General features: G+C 43.5%; 1 protein-coding gene across 1 annotated transcript in view; it reads left to right on the forward strand.

The window, feature by feature from the left end:
* The window catches only part of LOC135215709 (UBX domain-containing protein 7-like), a 250,423-nt gene that overhangs the window by 221,751 nt on the left and 11,684 nt on the right, over nt 1–16,988 (forward strand). Inside the window, exon 7 of the mRNA XM_064250667.1 lies at nt 10,389–10,859. Coding sequence (XP_064106737.1) covers nt 10,389–10,859 — 471 coding nt within the window. The remainder of the gene's footprint in view (nt 1–10,388; nt 10,860–16,988) is intronic.

A 16,988-nucleotide genomic window follows, 5' to 3' on the forward strand; every position in this document is an offset into this window, starting at 1 on the left:
TTCAGATACAGTTTTAACAATAGGCACAGATGTTGGTATATCTACTAATTCAGCTAATGGCTTCGTACAAGATGACGCGGGGTTGCGTGATAATGCGTCAGCAATGATATTTGCTTTCCCAGGTAGATATCCGATCCTTACCCCAAAGTCTTGGATGATCATATGCCACCGAGTTCTTTTGGGACTGACTAAAGCCTTTAAAGAAGTCGGTTAGGGGCTTATGGTCAGTAAGAACTTTGATGGGATGACCATATATTATGAACTTAAAATGCACTAGTGAGTTAACAATAGCTAGCCCTTCCTTATCTATTACTGCATATTTACTTTCGGAAGGTCTCAGTTTACATGAATAAAAAGCTATAGGGAAAAACTGTTTGTCATATTGCTGAAGCAGTACTCCACCTACTCCTAGGTCTGAGGCGTCTGTTGCAATAAAGAATTCCTTACCGAAGTCAGGAAATTTTAATATAGGAGAACTACACAATTCATCTTTCAAGGTATCAAACCCCTGTTGATGCTTCTCAGACCATATGAAATCTACGCCCTTCTTCGTAAGATCGGTTAGAGGAGCGGCTATTATTGAGTAATTGTGTATAAACCTACGGTAGTAGCCACTACAGCCTAAAAATTGCTGTATCCCCTTGACGTTAGTAGGTATTGGGAAGTTACGGATAGCCGACACCTTATCGTGGACTACTTTAAGACCTTGAATAGACACCGTAAAACCTAAATAGACTAGTTCTGTTTTGAAAAATTCACACTTACTTATCTTTACCCTTAAATTATGCTGCCTTAGTCTCTGTAGCACTAGCTCCAGTTTACGTAGATGTTCTTCTAAGGTATTAGAAAAGATTACAAGGTCGTCCATATAGGCGTAGGATATCCCCTATCTAGTCTCCAAACACTATGTTAATCATTCTAATGAATATTATTGGGGCGCAACGTAAACCAAAAGGCATACGTAAAAATTCATAATGTCCCCTGGCTGTGGTGAAGGTGTTGTATGGGATACTCTCTTCTTCTAAAGGTATCTGGTGAAAGCCTTTAAGTAAGTCCAAACTGGTAAAATATTTGTTCTGACCTAACAAAAATAAAATATTGTCCGTACATGGCACTGGGAATCGATCAGGGATCGTTTCCTCATTTAAGCGACGGAAATCTACGCAGATACGCCAGGTTCGATCTTTTTTCGGTACGACTATTAACGGAAAATTATAAGGGCTGTTCGATTTCCTAATGACTCCTTCTTCTAGCATTTAACCTACTTCGTCATTTATCTCATTTCGGAATTTCATAGGGAGTCGGCACGAAGGTACATAGATAACTTTATGCCTGTCTTTTAACCTTATTTGGTGTTCTATGACATCCGTTTTTCCTAAGGATCCCTTGGTAGTGGAGAAAACATCATGATATTCAGTTAAAAGATCAAGAAATTTCTGCCGAATTTCCTCTTCTTGAATGTCTTTATTGATTTTACTTTTAATAGATTGCAAAAGGGATTCATCCGCAACTGATTGAGCGTGATTGATCTCAGTGATGGTAAGAATGCGATGTTTATAAACTTCCACATCCAGGATGTGTTGATTTTTGTGGATTACTAAAGTGGTATTCAAATGATTACAGACTTCAATGTTACATTGTTGTTGTGAGCCGACTGTGTATATGGCTTGTGTTACGGACAATCCGTTAGTTTTCAGTGTGTCGGAAAGGATTAACATTTCAGATCCCGGCAAAGTTTTCTTTACTCGCACTAATATATATTCGAAGTTACGTTCGGCTCGAGAGTTTGTGTGCAAGCTGCTATTACGGGTGTGCGAGAATTCTGTTGGGTCGCTTGAATTATTTCTTGATTCATGAGACAAGTGATTGGTTCCTCAACGTACGTTACTGTTTGGTTGTTTGTCTCTTTTTTTGTCCAAAACTGATTTTAAGGTGTTGGAAGACTTATAGAATTTTCCTTTGATATACACGCCGTGTTTGGCAGGGGCTAAGGTAATGTATTGAATGCCCATAGACGGGTATCCTATAATTACAGCTGGATACATATCAATGTTTTGTACAACTAAAGGTATCGGTAAACGTGCGCTTACCGACCTTGTACTGAATATGAGTTACTCCTACCACATTTAATTCATTATTTCCAATACCCGCGAGCCTCATTCTGGACTTCTCTATTGGGATGTTCGAAAACAACAAGTGGTGAGTCCGCAGATCCATGATATTTCATGGACTACCAGAATCAAAAAACAGTGTGAAGGATCGGTGCTCTAAATTTACTGCGTGTAATGTGGGTCGTAATTCATTTTGGCTTATGATAGCGTGAATGTTGAAAATCTATGGGGACCTGCACTGATTTTTTGGATTCGGTCGTGTGGTTCATAGGAAAATCGATTGTCTCACAATGATCTTGTAAATGATTAAATTGGTTGTTTGATACAAAAGATGTTGATACGAATGACCCAACATCATTCTCTCCCCCGCTGGAGTTGATTACGTGGTATTTGCTTTGCTTTGCACACTCGGAAAATTCGTCTGGCCTTGTGAGTTTTGGCTAGACAGCCCGGGAACAGAGTTACTTGAAGCACTATTTGTTTGTTTCTGATGTTGAACAGCGTTGTTGTTCGTCTGCTTCTTCTTATAGTACTGAGGATTCTTCTTATTATCATTGGCAACGGTTTGTGTGTTTCTAGGATTCTGCTGTTGATTACGTGAAAAGCAACGTTTATATGAATGAGTGGAGCTGTTATGAATTGAACAATAACGTGTCCTACAGTCTGAAATCATGTGTCCTGGCCTCTTACAATTGTAACAAGTCATCCCTGCTGCTGATTGATTATTATTAACTATGTTTACTTGTTGTTGCTTACTTTCATTTTTTGCAAAAACTTGATTAAGCAAGGAATCGAGGTCAGTGCACTTAGACGTGATTTTTGATCTGTTTATACACATCTAGTTCCGTTCTGTCGGGCGTTAGCTTCTTGTCAAAACACCGTACTAAAGCTTTGGGCAACATAACTGTCATGCACATTAACCCTCTTACGCCGACTGGACGTATTTTACGTCGACATTTTTTGTCTCCCGTGTGCCGACTGGACGTATTTTACGTCGACTTACAAAAGTTTTTTTTAAAATTCGCGGAAAAATACTTATAGGCCTACCAGCCTAAAACTCTTGAATCACGCGCCTTGGGTGATGCTGGGAGTTCACGGATTAAGGTGTTGTTTGTTTCTACAATCGTTACGCAGGCGCGCAGGCGCGAATTTCTTTTTCCGCCGCACTAAAAAAGTATCTGTGACACATCTCAGAAATTATTTTGTCACTTTGACATAATTTTTGTACCATTGTAAATTAGCCGTTACATGAAGTATTATATATGAAAATGTGCGCATTTTTATGTAGAATACAACAATAAAATATTCATGATTGTAGCTTTTATCAGTTTTGAGATATTTTCATATAAATAACGATAATTGCCAAAATTTCAACCTTCGGTCAACTTTGACTCTACCGAAATGGTCGAAAAACGCAATTGTAAGCTAAAACTCTTACAGTATAGTAATATTCAGTCATTTATCTTCATCTTGAAAGAAATTTGAAGTCTCTAGCAAAATATTTAGATTTATGGTGAATTTAAAAAAAATCTTTCCTTCCCTCCGCGCGCAGATTCTCCGCCACAAATCTCCAAAATGCGTACGTCCCATTCTCGGAATATTTGCTCCTTTTCATATTAGGCATTTCATAGAGTTTTATATATGAAAATGTGTGCAATTTCATGTAAAATAAAAAGAAAAATATTTGAAGGTTGTAGCTTTTCTTAATTGCGAAATAATTGCATATAAAAAATACATATATAAAAAAATTCAACATTTTGTCAACTTTAACTCGTCAGATATGGTCGAAAACTGCAATTGTAAGCTAATACTCTTACAGTATAGTAATATTCAATCATTTGTCTTCATTTTGAAAGAAATTGGAAGTCTCTAGGACAATATTAAGATTTATGGTGAATTTTTGAAAAAAATATTTGTTTACGTCCGGGCGTTACGAATTCATGCATTATTTTGTGATAATATTTTCTCTGTGTCGCTTTTATCATTTCACAATGTGTTATATACCAAAATGATCGCAATTTAGTGTCCATTACAACGAAAAAAAAAGTAACTTGTTACCTTTAACCGTTTTGCGCACAGCGCGATTTGAATACAATTATATATGAAATTTAGTTTTTGCGCTATCATATATCGCATTATTTATATATGATAATGATAATTTTTTTCATTTCTGATGGTTGCATACTAAACTTCAGCCAATGAAAAAAAAAAAGAGCCAAAAATGAACTCTTAACCTTGAAAACTAAGCGCGCTGTGATTTTTTGAAAAAAATATTTTTTCCACTTCCGCGCTCACTCTGAAACACCTCCAGCACACGGGAGAATTTTTTTTTTTACCGCTTCGGCGTAAGAGGGTTAAATACGTCAGCCGTATGAAATCTTTCACGGCAATATTGCCCCTTGTAACGCAAGTGGAGTTACATATGTAAGTGTTACATAATAAAGATATGGAATGTTTGATATGTCTTTATTGGAACCAGGAACGAGAGTCATCGTTTAGGTTTGTCACCCAATGCTATCCTGTGCGGACAAGGATAGTTGGATTGTCTGCTCTTGTCCTTGAATTTGGAAGAGAGCTGTGGTACTCTCACCTTTCTACTTCTCAGCTCCTGACAATGAGCGCTCAACACCCGCTCACAATCTTTAGTTTCTCTAGTTTAAAGGATTTTGTGGCCCTTATGAATCATTTCAAGATTCTCTTTTCCGCTACAAACAGCCCCGCATAGTCTTCAATTTGTATGAGGTGTCGTCAAGTCTTAGGATACCCATGTGTCCGCAGGGCTATCAGAAGCCACAGTGTCGATAGGTGGTTCACAAGGTCAGAGAGGTTGCACGATAATTTGCAAGATCTCTCGGTTGTCTGCAGAATGGAGACAGACCAGAAGGCCCGTCTTCTATGACAGAGTTTCTTAGTTCAGGAACCTGTGCTTTGACATCTCTGCAGTGTTATAAGTGTTCATGCGAGTCCTCCCCCCTCTTCATTGACCTCTTCTGGACTTGACATCAGTTCTGCTTTCCATCTTGGAATTCGGTTGAGGAATCCACAGGGGAACCATAAGTTTCCAGGTTGTACTCCCTGGAAGATGGAATCTTCTCACATATGTTGGAGAGCTGTATGTATCTCTCGGGGGGGAGGGGGGGCCGCTTCAGTGCTTTATTGATCTTAGTTTACCCCACCTGGGGATGGCAGTAGTTTCTCTAGATGTGACCTCTGTCCTAGTGTGTATTCTTCATAGAATACACACTCGGGGGGGAGGCCGGGGCCGCTTCAGTGCTTATTGATCTTGTTTACACCTGGATGGCAGTAGTTTTCTCTAGATGTGACCTCGTCCTAGTAGTTCTCTAGATGTGACCTCTTCCTAGATGGGAATCTTCTCACATATGTTGGAGTAGCTATGTATCTCTCGTGGGGGAGGGGGCCGCTTCAGTGCTTATTGATCTTAGTTTACACTGGATGGCAGTAGTTCTCTAGATGTGACCTCTGTCCTAGTGTGTATTCTTCTTTTTTATAGTAAAGGGATGGATGCGTTTTCTCTCATTTTCTTTCAAGCAAGCAAGACCAAAAACCTCCACTGTGAACAATTCATGTTTGATTTTGATTCAAAAACATCAGTTCTTGACATCAGTTCTGCTTTCCATCTTGGAATTCGGTTGAGGAATCCACAGGGGAACCATAAGTTTCCAGGTTGTACTCCCTGGAAGATGGAATCTTCTCACATATGTTGGAGAGCTGTATGTATCTCTCGGGGGGGAGGGGGCCGCTTCAGTGCTTATTGATCTTAGTTTACACCTGGATGGCAGTAGTTCTCTAGATGTGACCTCTTGTCCTAGTGTGTATTCTTCATAGAGAAGGGAGGTGCGTTTTTCTCTCATTTTCTTTCCAAGCAAGAGAACCTCCACTGTGAACAATTCATGTTTGATTTTGATTCAAGTTGTCTTAGCTCTCGTGGATGAACTGAGAGCAGATCTTTCCTAGTGGGTAGATCTTGCATCCCCTGGTCAGGCAGAAGAGAAATTCATAGGGCAGTTTGACTATATTCATATTTCATTCTCCTTGGAACCCTTGAAACTTCAAAGAGCTCTTCAATAAAGTTTTGGTACTAGAACTATTGAATAAAATATCATGGTTGCAGATGTCATTCTTGTAGCTTCTTGTACCAGCCTTAGTGGGCCATTTTCGAAGCTGGGGTTGCAGTCTCTACCCCTCTTTAGAGAATTCAGTGGCCTTTTTATGATGCCCCTTCTGTACCTGAGTTGTACATCTTTTGTATTCCATCAGTGATGGGTATCGAAATATGCATAACTGTTTATACACGGGCCCAGCGTTGATGACCTTATCTTGTCTTTGGCGCTTCGAAGCAAGGATAGGGAATCAGGTCTCCTGGAACCTAGATGGATTTCAATTTCCCTTGCTTGTTCCTTGAGTTCCTCTTCTCGATTTCCTTACTCAGAAGACACCCTTCCAAGTAGCCTCTGGCTTCGACTAGGATGTACTAGTGAAATCCAGCCTCTTCTGTAGCTTTCAGGCACAATATGTCCCTTAATTCTATTTTGGATCAGCCTCCTGGAATTTTAATTGTCCTCTGCATTTCAGTTTCTTAAGGAATGAAACCAGAACTCCTAGATCTCCTGGCACTCATCTCATTTAGAGCCAGCTAAAAGTCTGGCTCATATGGGTAGGACTTTACAGCGCCTCGAACTTCTGGCTCATCTGACACCAGCTATAGGACCATGAGCTTCGAGCTCGTTTGGCTCCCAGCTCACCTAGTACCCTACTTGTTTGGCGCCATCTCTTGCTTTGAGGCTCCTGCTAGCTTCTGCAAGCACCCACCATTCCTGAGCTCTTAGCTCAACTACACACAGCACTCCTGGCACCAGCTACAGCCTGACACCAGATCATTCTCCCAGCGTCCAAAATACTCTCCAGCTCTGTGGGAGAATGGGGAGGTCTCTGTCCATTTGGAGTTTTCAGAGGACCATCCGTTTTATCCACTGATTGGAACGTATTACACTTATGGACTTTCACCTTGAGGCACACTCAGAATTAGGAGAGCAGTTTGCGCTTCAAGTAAAGCTAAGGATGTCAGAGTAACCTTTACACCTTTAGCTTACATATAGTATTTTAGCTTTCATATATTTTATGTCTCGTATGTCTATTCTACCTTCGAACTACTGGGAATGTAATGGGTCTTCATTCCTCAATAATTTTATGAAGGTTTAAAGTGTTCAGACCATTTCTAGTGACTGGTGTGGTATAGTGGAAAGGTGTATTGGAATTGTTCCTTTTATCTCTTCACCTTGTATTAAGGTGTCAACTTTTGCAGAGCCAGGGAGTGCAGTGCACCTGAAGCACCCACATTCTCAGTGGACGGGTTGTGGTTTTATCCCAGTGTAGGTGATAGTATTGAATGGTGGTTTTAATTTGGTGTTGCACCCAAAGCAAGGTTGGGCACCTATCATGCTTTATCAGTATACAGCACCTACACAATGGTTTGAAGTGTTACCCGAGAAATTTGGAGTTCAAGCTCTCGTATAAGTGGAACTTATAGCTATGTAATTACTACTTGGTAAGTATATATAAAACATTATTTTATTATAGAAATGTCATTTTTATGAACAGAAAGTTCTATTGGAGCTCTCTTAATTGTTCTGAAAAAGTCTTACGTATTTACAAATCTAGTGTCTGGTAAGGGAAATAACTGCTCCTATGAGTTATCATCTAGTATTAGTGATGCTTTCTTAAAAGCAAAAATTTTGGAATTACAATTCTAACAGCAATAGGATGTATTAAACCTCATAAAGGATTATGCGTCTCTTCATTCTATTAGTTCATGTTCATTTCACCCATAAATGCTTGAGTAATGCTTCTCGTTGCCCAGTTCATGCTTTTTATATATTAACTTTTATTCTTTTCACTCTTGCAATTGATGGACTTACATTCCTTAAAGAAATATTGTCAGAATGATCAACATTTACAATTTAATAAGTAAAGAACTTTTAGCTTGTAATTTTCATGTAAGATATAATTTATATGTTTAATAACAAATCCTTTCAGCCAGTCTGAGATGGTTTAGAATTTTAGTATTTTGACTCGGTACTTTATATGATACTGTAATTTTAATACAGAAAATTGTAACCTAAATTATATACAGTATCTTTCTGTTTGTTAGTTCCCTAACAAGTATGTCCAAAGTACAGATATAAGATATTGTTGGAATTGTCAAAAGCTGAGGATCATCATATGATATTTAAATGATCTTGGGCTCCCTCCATTATGTGATGACCAAAAATGGTACAGTACGGTCCCCAGTTATGTGAGATTTGGTCGATCCACAGCCTCGCAGAACTGGAAAATCACAGATTTCAATACAAATACTTTATGGGAATAATTCCATTAGGGCGAAGGCAAACAGCAACTTACCCAGTCAAACTTTTTTACTACCCATTTTCAATACTTTTGATGTACTATACTGTATTTTTATCCTAATGTGAAATTGTCCCTATGGATAAATAAAATATTAGAAAGGTTTCAATAACTTGAAAAAATTTATAATTACACCCAGGATGGTGAAAAATCCCACACACAAACACTGCCACCATTGGGTGCAATTGTATTGTATGATAGTCATTTCCATTAGAAAGCCTTTTGGATGGAATTTCCTTTACCTATCCGCTGCCAAAAACCTTCAAACTCTTCTATCTCATGAAGAGTTCTTTTGCTGAAGGAAGGCTTTGTGAACCATTTGAGGTTTTGGGGACTGGCGGATCACGCGTGTCTTCATTCCCGTTAGGCCTAACAAACTTGGTTATGAGCGCCTGTCTCAGTTTCTTTGTCCGTCAACTTCATTATGTAATTGTTTTCATCTAAATTTATTTGGTGATAAAAAAGAACTGATGAAAATTAAAAATTTGATATGAAATTACAACTCTTAAAAAAGAAAGGATAAAAATTCAAAATTCAACATGAAATGACAGTTTCTTGAAAAGTTTAGATCGAACGATTCTCTCTCTCTCTCTCTCTCTCTCTCTCTCTCTCTCTCTCTCTCTCTCTCTCTCTCTCTCTCTCTCTCTCTCTCTGTTAATCACTCATTTTCATCGAAATCTATTTCAACAATAGAAAAAAAATAATTGCTCAAATGCCAAAAGTTAGTCAAAACAAATAAACCTAGACAAAAAAATTCTTACTTCATGTTCAGCAATGACAGATTTCAAGTTGTTGACTTCTGCCAAAATGGAAGTTGCACTTTCCTTTGTCTTTAACTTAAGGACAAGCTTTAGTTTTGAGAAAATAGGTCTTCTTTGACTTCTAGGCAGATGCATACATGATACGGATGATCAGAATACACTTTGCAGATCTGAATAATATGTATGGCAATGATGATGATACCGATCATTCATACAAAAATCCGATCATTCATGCACATTGTGCTATGACCTCAAAAATGCGTGAGGCGGAGCCTTCTGTCTTAGCTAATGGCTGAGCAGAAACCTTCAGAATACACTTCGCAGATCTGAATGATATCTATGGCGATGATGATGATACCGGTCATTCAGAATACACTTTGCAGATCTGAATAATATGTATGGCGATGATGATGATACCGATCATTCATACACACTGCGCTATGACGTGTCAAATGCGTGATGTGTGGAGCCTTCCGTCTTAGCTAATGGCTGAGCAGGAAATCTTCCTCTCGCATTCCCCCCACCCCTTCTCTCAGATACCAGCGAACCTTCCCCCCCAACCTAAAATACTTAAAAAGACAATAGATTTGGTATGTTTTGCGGAGCATGACTCGCAGACTTTGAACAGCTTTGCAGATACAGAAAATCTATTTTTGAGAACTAGCGACTTCATAAAAGGGGAATCGCACAATCCGATCACATACTTTGGGACCGTACTGTAATAAATAAAGAGAAAAGCATAATGTTATTTCTTTAGATTTCATAAGTTTTCATGACACCAGTTATAATAATGCATGTTTTATTTTAAGCAATATTTTTATACAAGGCATTTCTTTAGCTTATTAATAAAAAAAATTCTACCAGATTTAAGAAATTTTGCTCATAGTGTTTTCTCACATATTTATAGCCATAACAGGAGGTAAAGAGTGCATGAATAATGTACCTCAGTGTTACAGCAATATAGCTTGTGATGTGGATTAGTTAATTCTGATAGTATGTATTTTTATAATTAATAATTAGAATGATGATATAACTTTTATTCTGTGCATCACTTAATGATTTGTGAATTTATTAGTAATTTGTTGTTTTATAGGAGTCGAGTAATAGTATTCTTGAAGCTGATGAAGCCTCTCAAATAGAAGCAGCCATCAAAGCCTCCCTTGCAGAGACAGAAACCAAGGATTGTGCTGCATGTAGTAATCACTCGGGAAAAGTGGAGGAAGGCATTGATGATGAAGATGACGGTGACGGTCTTGAAACGTTTGACTCGGATGTTGATATCGATTATTCAATCACAGAAAATAAAGTTGACGAAAAAGTCAAAAGAACTTTTGAGGGGGAAAGGAAATTGCATGTTAAGACTTTAAGAAACTATGAGGAAAATGGGACGACAAACAGTAATGGTGATAGTGAACAAACTAATTCTTGTTGGTCTTCATGCAGTAATGAAAGTGATTGGGAATCTTATCTTGGCTCCTCAAGTGACCCAGAATCCAAACTAATGTTAAGGCTTCCTGATGGCTCAAGAGACATTGTTTCTATGCCTTGTTCTTCAAAGTTAATGGTATGTATAATCTTGTATGATTTTTTATTGTAATTGCTTACAAAATGTTTTTAATTTACTTTTGAATTTTGTCTCGGTGAGATATGGATTGGCAATTCTTGGAAATTAATCCATTTAACTGTTGCTATGCTAAACAAACTCTCAACACCATCTGTGGTGAGCTTAATGTGTACTGGGTAAATATTTACAAAAACCTGCTGGTTAGCAAGAAGTATTAATAAGTAAACTTTTGTTCATAATATTTCTAGAGAAGTATTTAAATATGCATTCTTACAAAGAAAAATAAGTTTGTTCCAACACGTAATACAAACCCTCGGTCCTTTACATAGGGAATTACTTACAGCGCCAGCTGGACCAGTCATAAGATTTCTAACAAGGTAGTTTGGTAGTAACTGCTTGTTCAGTGGTCGGGAGTCCCGGCTGAGTGGAGGTAAACATTCCACTTTGCTTTAAGCCCAGGAACAGAGTGAGGGGTGGCATGAGGTGGAGCTATGTGTAAAGGACCTCAGGTTTGAATAGTTAGGAAAAATACAATTTACTTCAAAATTGTGATTTGTTCCGACACTTAATACAAACCCTCGGTCCTTTACATAGGGAAGACTCACTTATTGGTGGGTGGAATCTGAGTCTTGTGAACAGACTGGTGTTCGCCCGACCTGGGTTCCCTCCCTGGTCGTAAGAGCAAAGGGAGGGGGCCTAGTCTCTGTCCAACTGATCGGAGTGTGCACTGCAGGATCAGTGGTCAGACCTCTGGAACAAATTCATAAGAGGGAGGCAAGCAGGCCTCTTATGAATAACAAGCAAGAACTAGTTCCTACGCAAGAGCCAAAAATAAAGTCTTGGGTTTGTCTCTTGCTGTGGCGTCCATTTCCCCCTTGTTAGGGAAGTGGCGGATAAATGCTTCTATCCCTAATGAAAGGGATAGAATGGAGCTCAGTTATGTACCTTACCTGCATCAACATGCTGTCCAGCGTGGTGACAACTGCCACCCTCTGCCTGCAGGGAGAGGGAAGAGGAGGAAGAGAAGCCAGTCACACTCTCATTCACTCTTTCATTCATGCAGTCTCACAAAGATGAGATGCTACCTTGTCCGGTAAAGGAGCTGGGTAAGCTACACAACTTGTTGAGCAGCCACCACGGGTCCCAAGGAAAAAGTGTCCAAGGACCTGTGGGCAATATCCCGAAGGTAGAAGGAGGTGAAGGTGGTCTGGTTGGCCAAAACCACTGCCTTCAGTACCTGTTCCACGGACAAGTTCTTGCGGAATGCAAGGGTTGGACCAATGCCTCTGACTTCGTTGGCTCTCAGACGAAGGGTACTGGTGTCGGCACTCCTGTCTGAAGCGTACGCCTTCCGGATTACCTCACGAAGCCAGAAAGAAATAGTGTTCTTGGACACTTCTTTCATGGTAACCCCAGTTCTAACGAAGAGGAGTGTTAGAAGAGGCGTCGACACTCAGGCCTGAGGTGACGAGTTCTCTTCAGATAGAGCCGTAGCACCCTCACAGAACAAAGCAGCATCTCATCCGCATCATTGTTGGTAAAGCCTTTCGGGGAGGGGATCGTGAAGGACTCGAACTAGGTGTCAGGGACCGAAGGATTCTGAGTCTTTGCTACGAAGTCTGAGACGAAATTGAGCATCACCGGTCCCCATCCCCTTGAGTGCTTAACATCGAAGGAAAGACCGTGAAGTTATCTCACTCTCTTCGCCGATGCCAGGGCCAGCAGAAAGACGGTCTTGAGGGTCAGATCCCTGACTGACGACTCTCGGAGCGGCTCGAAGGGTCTGTGAGTCAGGCTCCTAAGTAGGAGTGTCACATCCCACCCCGGGGGCCTGAGTTCCCTGGGTGGGCAGGGCAAGACCTCTCGAACCTCTTCATTAGGAGTGATATTTCTATGGAAGTGGAAAGGTCGACTCCTCGCAGTTTAAGGACTAGGGCCAGGGTGGCTTTGTAGCCTTTAACTGTGGAGACAGAGAGGAGCTTCTCTCGGCGAAGAAAGATGAAGAAATCCACTACCTGCTGAGGAGTGGCTCTGAGTGGAGAGAGACCCCGTATGCGACACCAACCACAGAAGACGGACCACTTTCCCTGGTATACTGCTGCAGACGACTGTCTGAAGTACCCTGCCATCTCTGTTGCTGCTCGACGAGAAAAGCCTCTCACTCGCAAGAGATGGTGGATAACCGCCAGCCATGAAGGCACAGGGACTGAACTGCTCAGTGGTACTGTTCCACGTGGTTGGCACAGTAGGTTGTGCCAAGGGGGAATCTCTCGCAGTGCCTTGGAGAGAAGAGCCAGCAGGTCCGGATATCAAATAGCCTGAGGCCATTTGGGTGCCACCAGAATCATCCGAAGATTGCTGGTGATCAGCACTCTGCTGATCACCTTGCGAATCAGACAGAACTGGGGTAAGGCGTAAACTAGGAGGTTGTCCCACGGGTGCTGGAACGAGTCCTTTGCAGCTGCCCATGGGTCCAGCATGACTGAGAAGAAAACCTCGAGTTTCCTGTTGTGCCGGGTGGTGAACAGATCCACAACTGGATGCCCCCACAGGTCAAAGAGCCTTTCCACCACATCTGGGTGAAGAGACCAATCGGTCCCAATCACCTGATTCTGGCAGCTGAGCTAGTCTGCCACTACATTCCTCTTGCCTGGAATGTATCTGGCTGACAGCTCTACCGAGTGAGCTATGGCCCACTCATGCACCTGCATCGTTAAATGGTGCAACGGGAGTGACACTAGACCCCCCCTGTTTGTTGACGTATGCCACTACAGTGGTGTTGTCGCTCATCAGCACCACTGAGTGTCCCATCACTCGTTCCCGGAACTCTTGGTGTGCGAGGAATGCAGTCTTCAGTTCCTGGACATTGATGTGAAGGTGCTTGTCGTGATGGTTCCATACGCCTGCAACCAGCAACTCTTCCAGGTGTGCGCCCCAACCCTCGGTTGATGCGTCTGAGAACAGTAACGTCTCCGGAGAGGAGTGCGTAGAAGCACTACTATTATGAGGTTCCTGTCGTCTAGCCGCCAGGCCAGGTCCTCCCTTACTTCCTTCGTGAGAGGAACCAGGAAGGATTGTGGATCCGTGCCTGTGACCAGCACTCCTTTAGTCTCCACTGAAGAGACCGCAGGTGAAGACGCCTGTGAAGGACTAACTTCTCCAGTGACGACAGGTGACCAATCACAACTTGCTACTGCTGAGCTGACTGTTCCCGTCGAAACAGGAACTGTCTGGTTGCCTCCCTGAACCTGCTGAACCGCGAGTCTGCAGGGAAGACTCGTGCTGCTACGGGAGGTACTTCCTGGAGGACTGATGGATGGGCATTTGGAAATACGCATCCTTCAGGTCTACCAAAAGCATGAAGTCGTTCTCCCTGATGGAATTGAGTACTGAGCGTGCTGTTTCCATCGTGAACCGAGTCTGGTGAACGAATCAGTGCAAGGGAGAGAGAACTATCACCGATCGCCAGCCCCCCGATGACCTCTCCACTAGGAAGAGTCGGCTGTAGAAGCCCAGCGACTGATCTCGTACGATCCCCACAGCTCGCTTGCTCAGCATGATCTTGACTTCTTCCTGAAGTGTTGCGTCCCTGGCAGAACCGGGAATGTATGTCTGAAGGTGGACCAGGTGCGAAGTGAGAGGTGGCCGCGACTTGAGGGGTAGCAGATATCCCTCCCGAAGGACATCCACTACCCAGGTCTCGGCTCCGTAGCACTGCCAAGTTGCCCAATGGCTTGCCAGGCATCCCCCCCCCATTTCCAGCAGCAGGTGAGGGGGAATGCAGTCCCTAGCGTTTCCCTATCTTCCCCTTCCGCTTGGCAGAACCCCCATCGGAGTAGGAGGCCTGGCAGGAGGGCTGACGCTCACTCCTTGAAGCTGCTCGAGGCTGCCCAGAAGCCTTCAAGACTGCCTGGTGTACTAGGCGGTCACTGCCCTCAGTGCGCCGCTGTTCCACTGCAGTGTCCACCATTTCTCTGGGGAAGAGAGAGGAGGAACTCAGCAACAGTTCGTTTTGTAGATCCACCGTCACTTCTTGATTGGCTGCCCCGGTCACCCGAGCCAGGACTGCGTCCCGATGTCTCAGGACCAGATTGGCCCACAGGATTGCCGTCTGGTGGGCGAGGTAATAGATGGCTCTACCTCCAGACTGACACAGTCTCCCGAACGCCGAGTCTTCTTCGGGAGCGATGGGTCCCGAGGAGGCTGCGACTCATGGCAGTCGCTTCCAGGACCGATGCCTCTTGCTGTGGAAACGAAAGGTTTTCAGCCAGCAGGTGATGGAGAGGCAGCCCCGGAGTTAGCCTAGTTATCTCTGGGTCAACCTGCTTTGCCAGCAGCGTGTTTACAGATGGCATGTAGAATCGCTGCTGATGAGGCAGAGGAGGGGGAAGGAGCTTGTATAACCTGCCGGACCTAAGTGAGCCCTCCTGTCTGGAGATGAGAGAGTCAACCTGGCCCAGCACACCGGCGGCCAAGGAGGATCGGGGCAAACCCACTGTTGTCCTGGGTTCCTTCTTAGGACCTCAGAACAACTCCAACCTCGATGGAGGTTCGGAGGGAGCAACCACCGATCCTTCCCCGAGGTCGTTGTGCTGACAAATCAGCGTGATGACCTCCGCAAAGGACTTCTGAATCTCGGGGGTGATAGCGTCCTGTGGCGATGGACCATCCGATCCATCCAGGCCGATCACCTCTCAAGACTCTCTTCCTTCAGAAGGAAGAACCTTGCCAGACCCCTCGTGGTCTCCTCCAACCACTTGCGTGTACGACCTGCTCGGTGTTGATCGTGTAGACCAGTGTGGCAAGGTAAATCAAAGACAGACATAAAAAACTGTGTTTATTTACCTCTCAGTCCCAACCTGACAAGTGTCCACATTGTTTCCAATCGCTTCCCCTTTCCCGCTCACAACCTAAACATAACCAAACCTCAGACAAAAGACGAGCGTGATGCGCAACGTTGTACACAAACATTCTTAACAAAGTTAACACTCGGTGTAGCCCGAGGAGGTTGAAGGGACAGGAGAGGAAGACCTGACGCTCGTACCCTGCTCACCAGCGGAGCCGGTTTGCTGCGAGGACTGCAGGCGATCACCAACCCGCAGTGACGATCGAGCTGCAGGTCTAGCCCTGCGGTCTCCGTGAGGAGAACCGCTGGACCAAGAACAGTAGCGATGGTCTCGAGCGTCAGGCGAGCTGCTGTCAGTCGTGCGAGCCGTCTGGTCCCAGTGGGAGCGACGGTCGGGTAATTGGTAGTGTCCACTGACATGGTGAGAGCGAGCACCGTCCTCTTGACGCGTCATGGTACCTGATCCAGCTGAGGCTGGACCTGGTGACCGGGGGATTGCCGTGAGAGCGATTGCCGGTCTGGCGAGAGTCACCTGAGCGACTCCCACCAGTCTTCCGCTCCGTGCCTGGTCCTGACGGAGAGCAGACTCGGTGGTCTGGACCCTGTCTGCACGGTCACCAGCAGGTGACCATACACTCTGCTTTCGAGTGAGAGGCCTGGTGTGGAGGTGGAACTTCTGGAACCAGGAGAAGAGGTACCAGAGGTAGCTGGCACCCCTACGGTCCCAGACTTCTTCTTCCCTGGGGAAGGAGAGAGGGGCCCCATTCCCGAAGGAACAGGAGGACATGTGAAAGACCCACCTGTCCCACCGGAATGGGACAGACCCTTAGAAGTCTCTACGCGAGACTTCTTAGGGAGAGGGGGGAGGCCACCTTCTTCTTCCTCGGCTGTGGGGCCTTGGAAGTCGAAGGGGAAGAGGTGGCAGAATATGGAGGAGTTATGAAGTTCCATTTGACAACATCTGTGAGAGAGAGAGAGAGAGAGAGAGAGAGAGAGAGAGAGAGAGAGAGAGAGAGAGAGAGAGAGAGAGAGAGAGAGAGTGTAATTGCTGTATGGATGGTTAATGACTGAATTGGTTGTCGATAGGTTCTGGGCTGTTTGCTGTTAGAGATCTGTGTTTTGAGTGAGAGTTTTCAGTCAGTCTTTGGTGGCAGCTGGTGACAGACAGTAGTGCTGGAACATTTTGGAGAGGCAGTGAAATTCGTTTGAGTTGTGTGTTGTTGATTTGTTGTTGGTTATTAATAAGTTTGATGTTAATTGATTTAGAGCTGTGTTGCTGGATT

This window comes from Macrobrachium nipponense, chromosome 5 (assembly GCF_015104395.2).
Source record: "Macrobrachium nipponense isolate FS-2020 chromosome 5, ASM1510439v2, whole genome shotgun sequence".
Taxonomy (NCBI): domain Eukaryota; kingdom Metazoa; phylum Arthropoda; class Malacostraca; order Decapoda; family Palaemonidae; genus Macrobrachium; species Macrobrachium nipponense.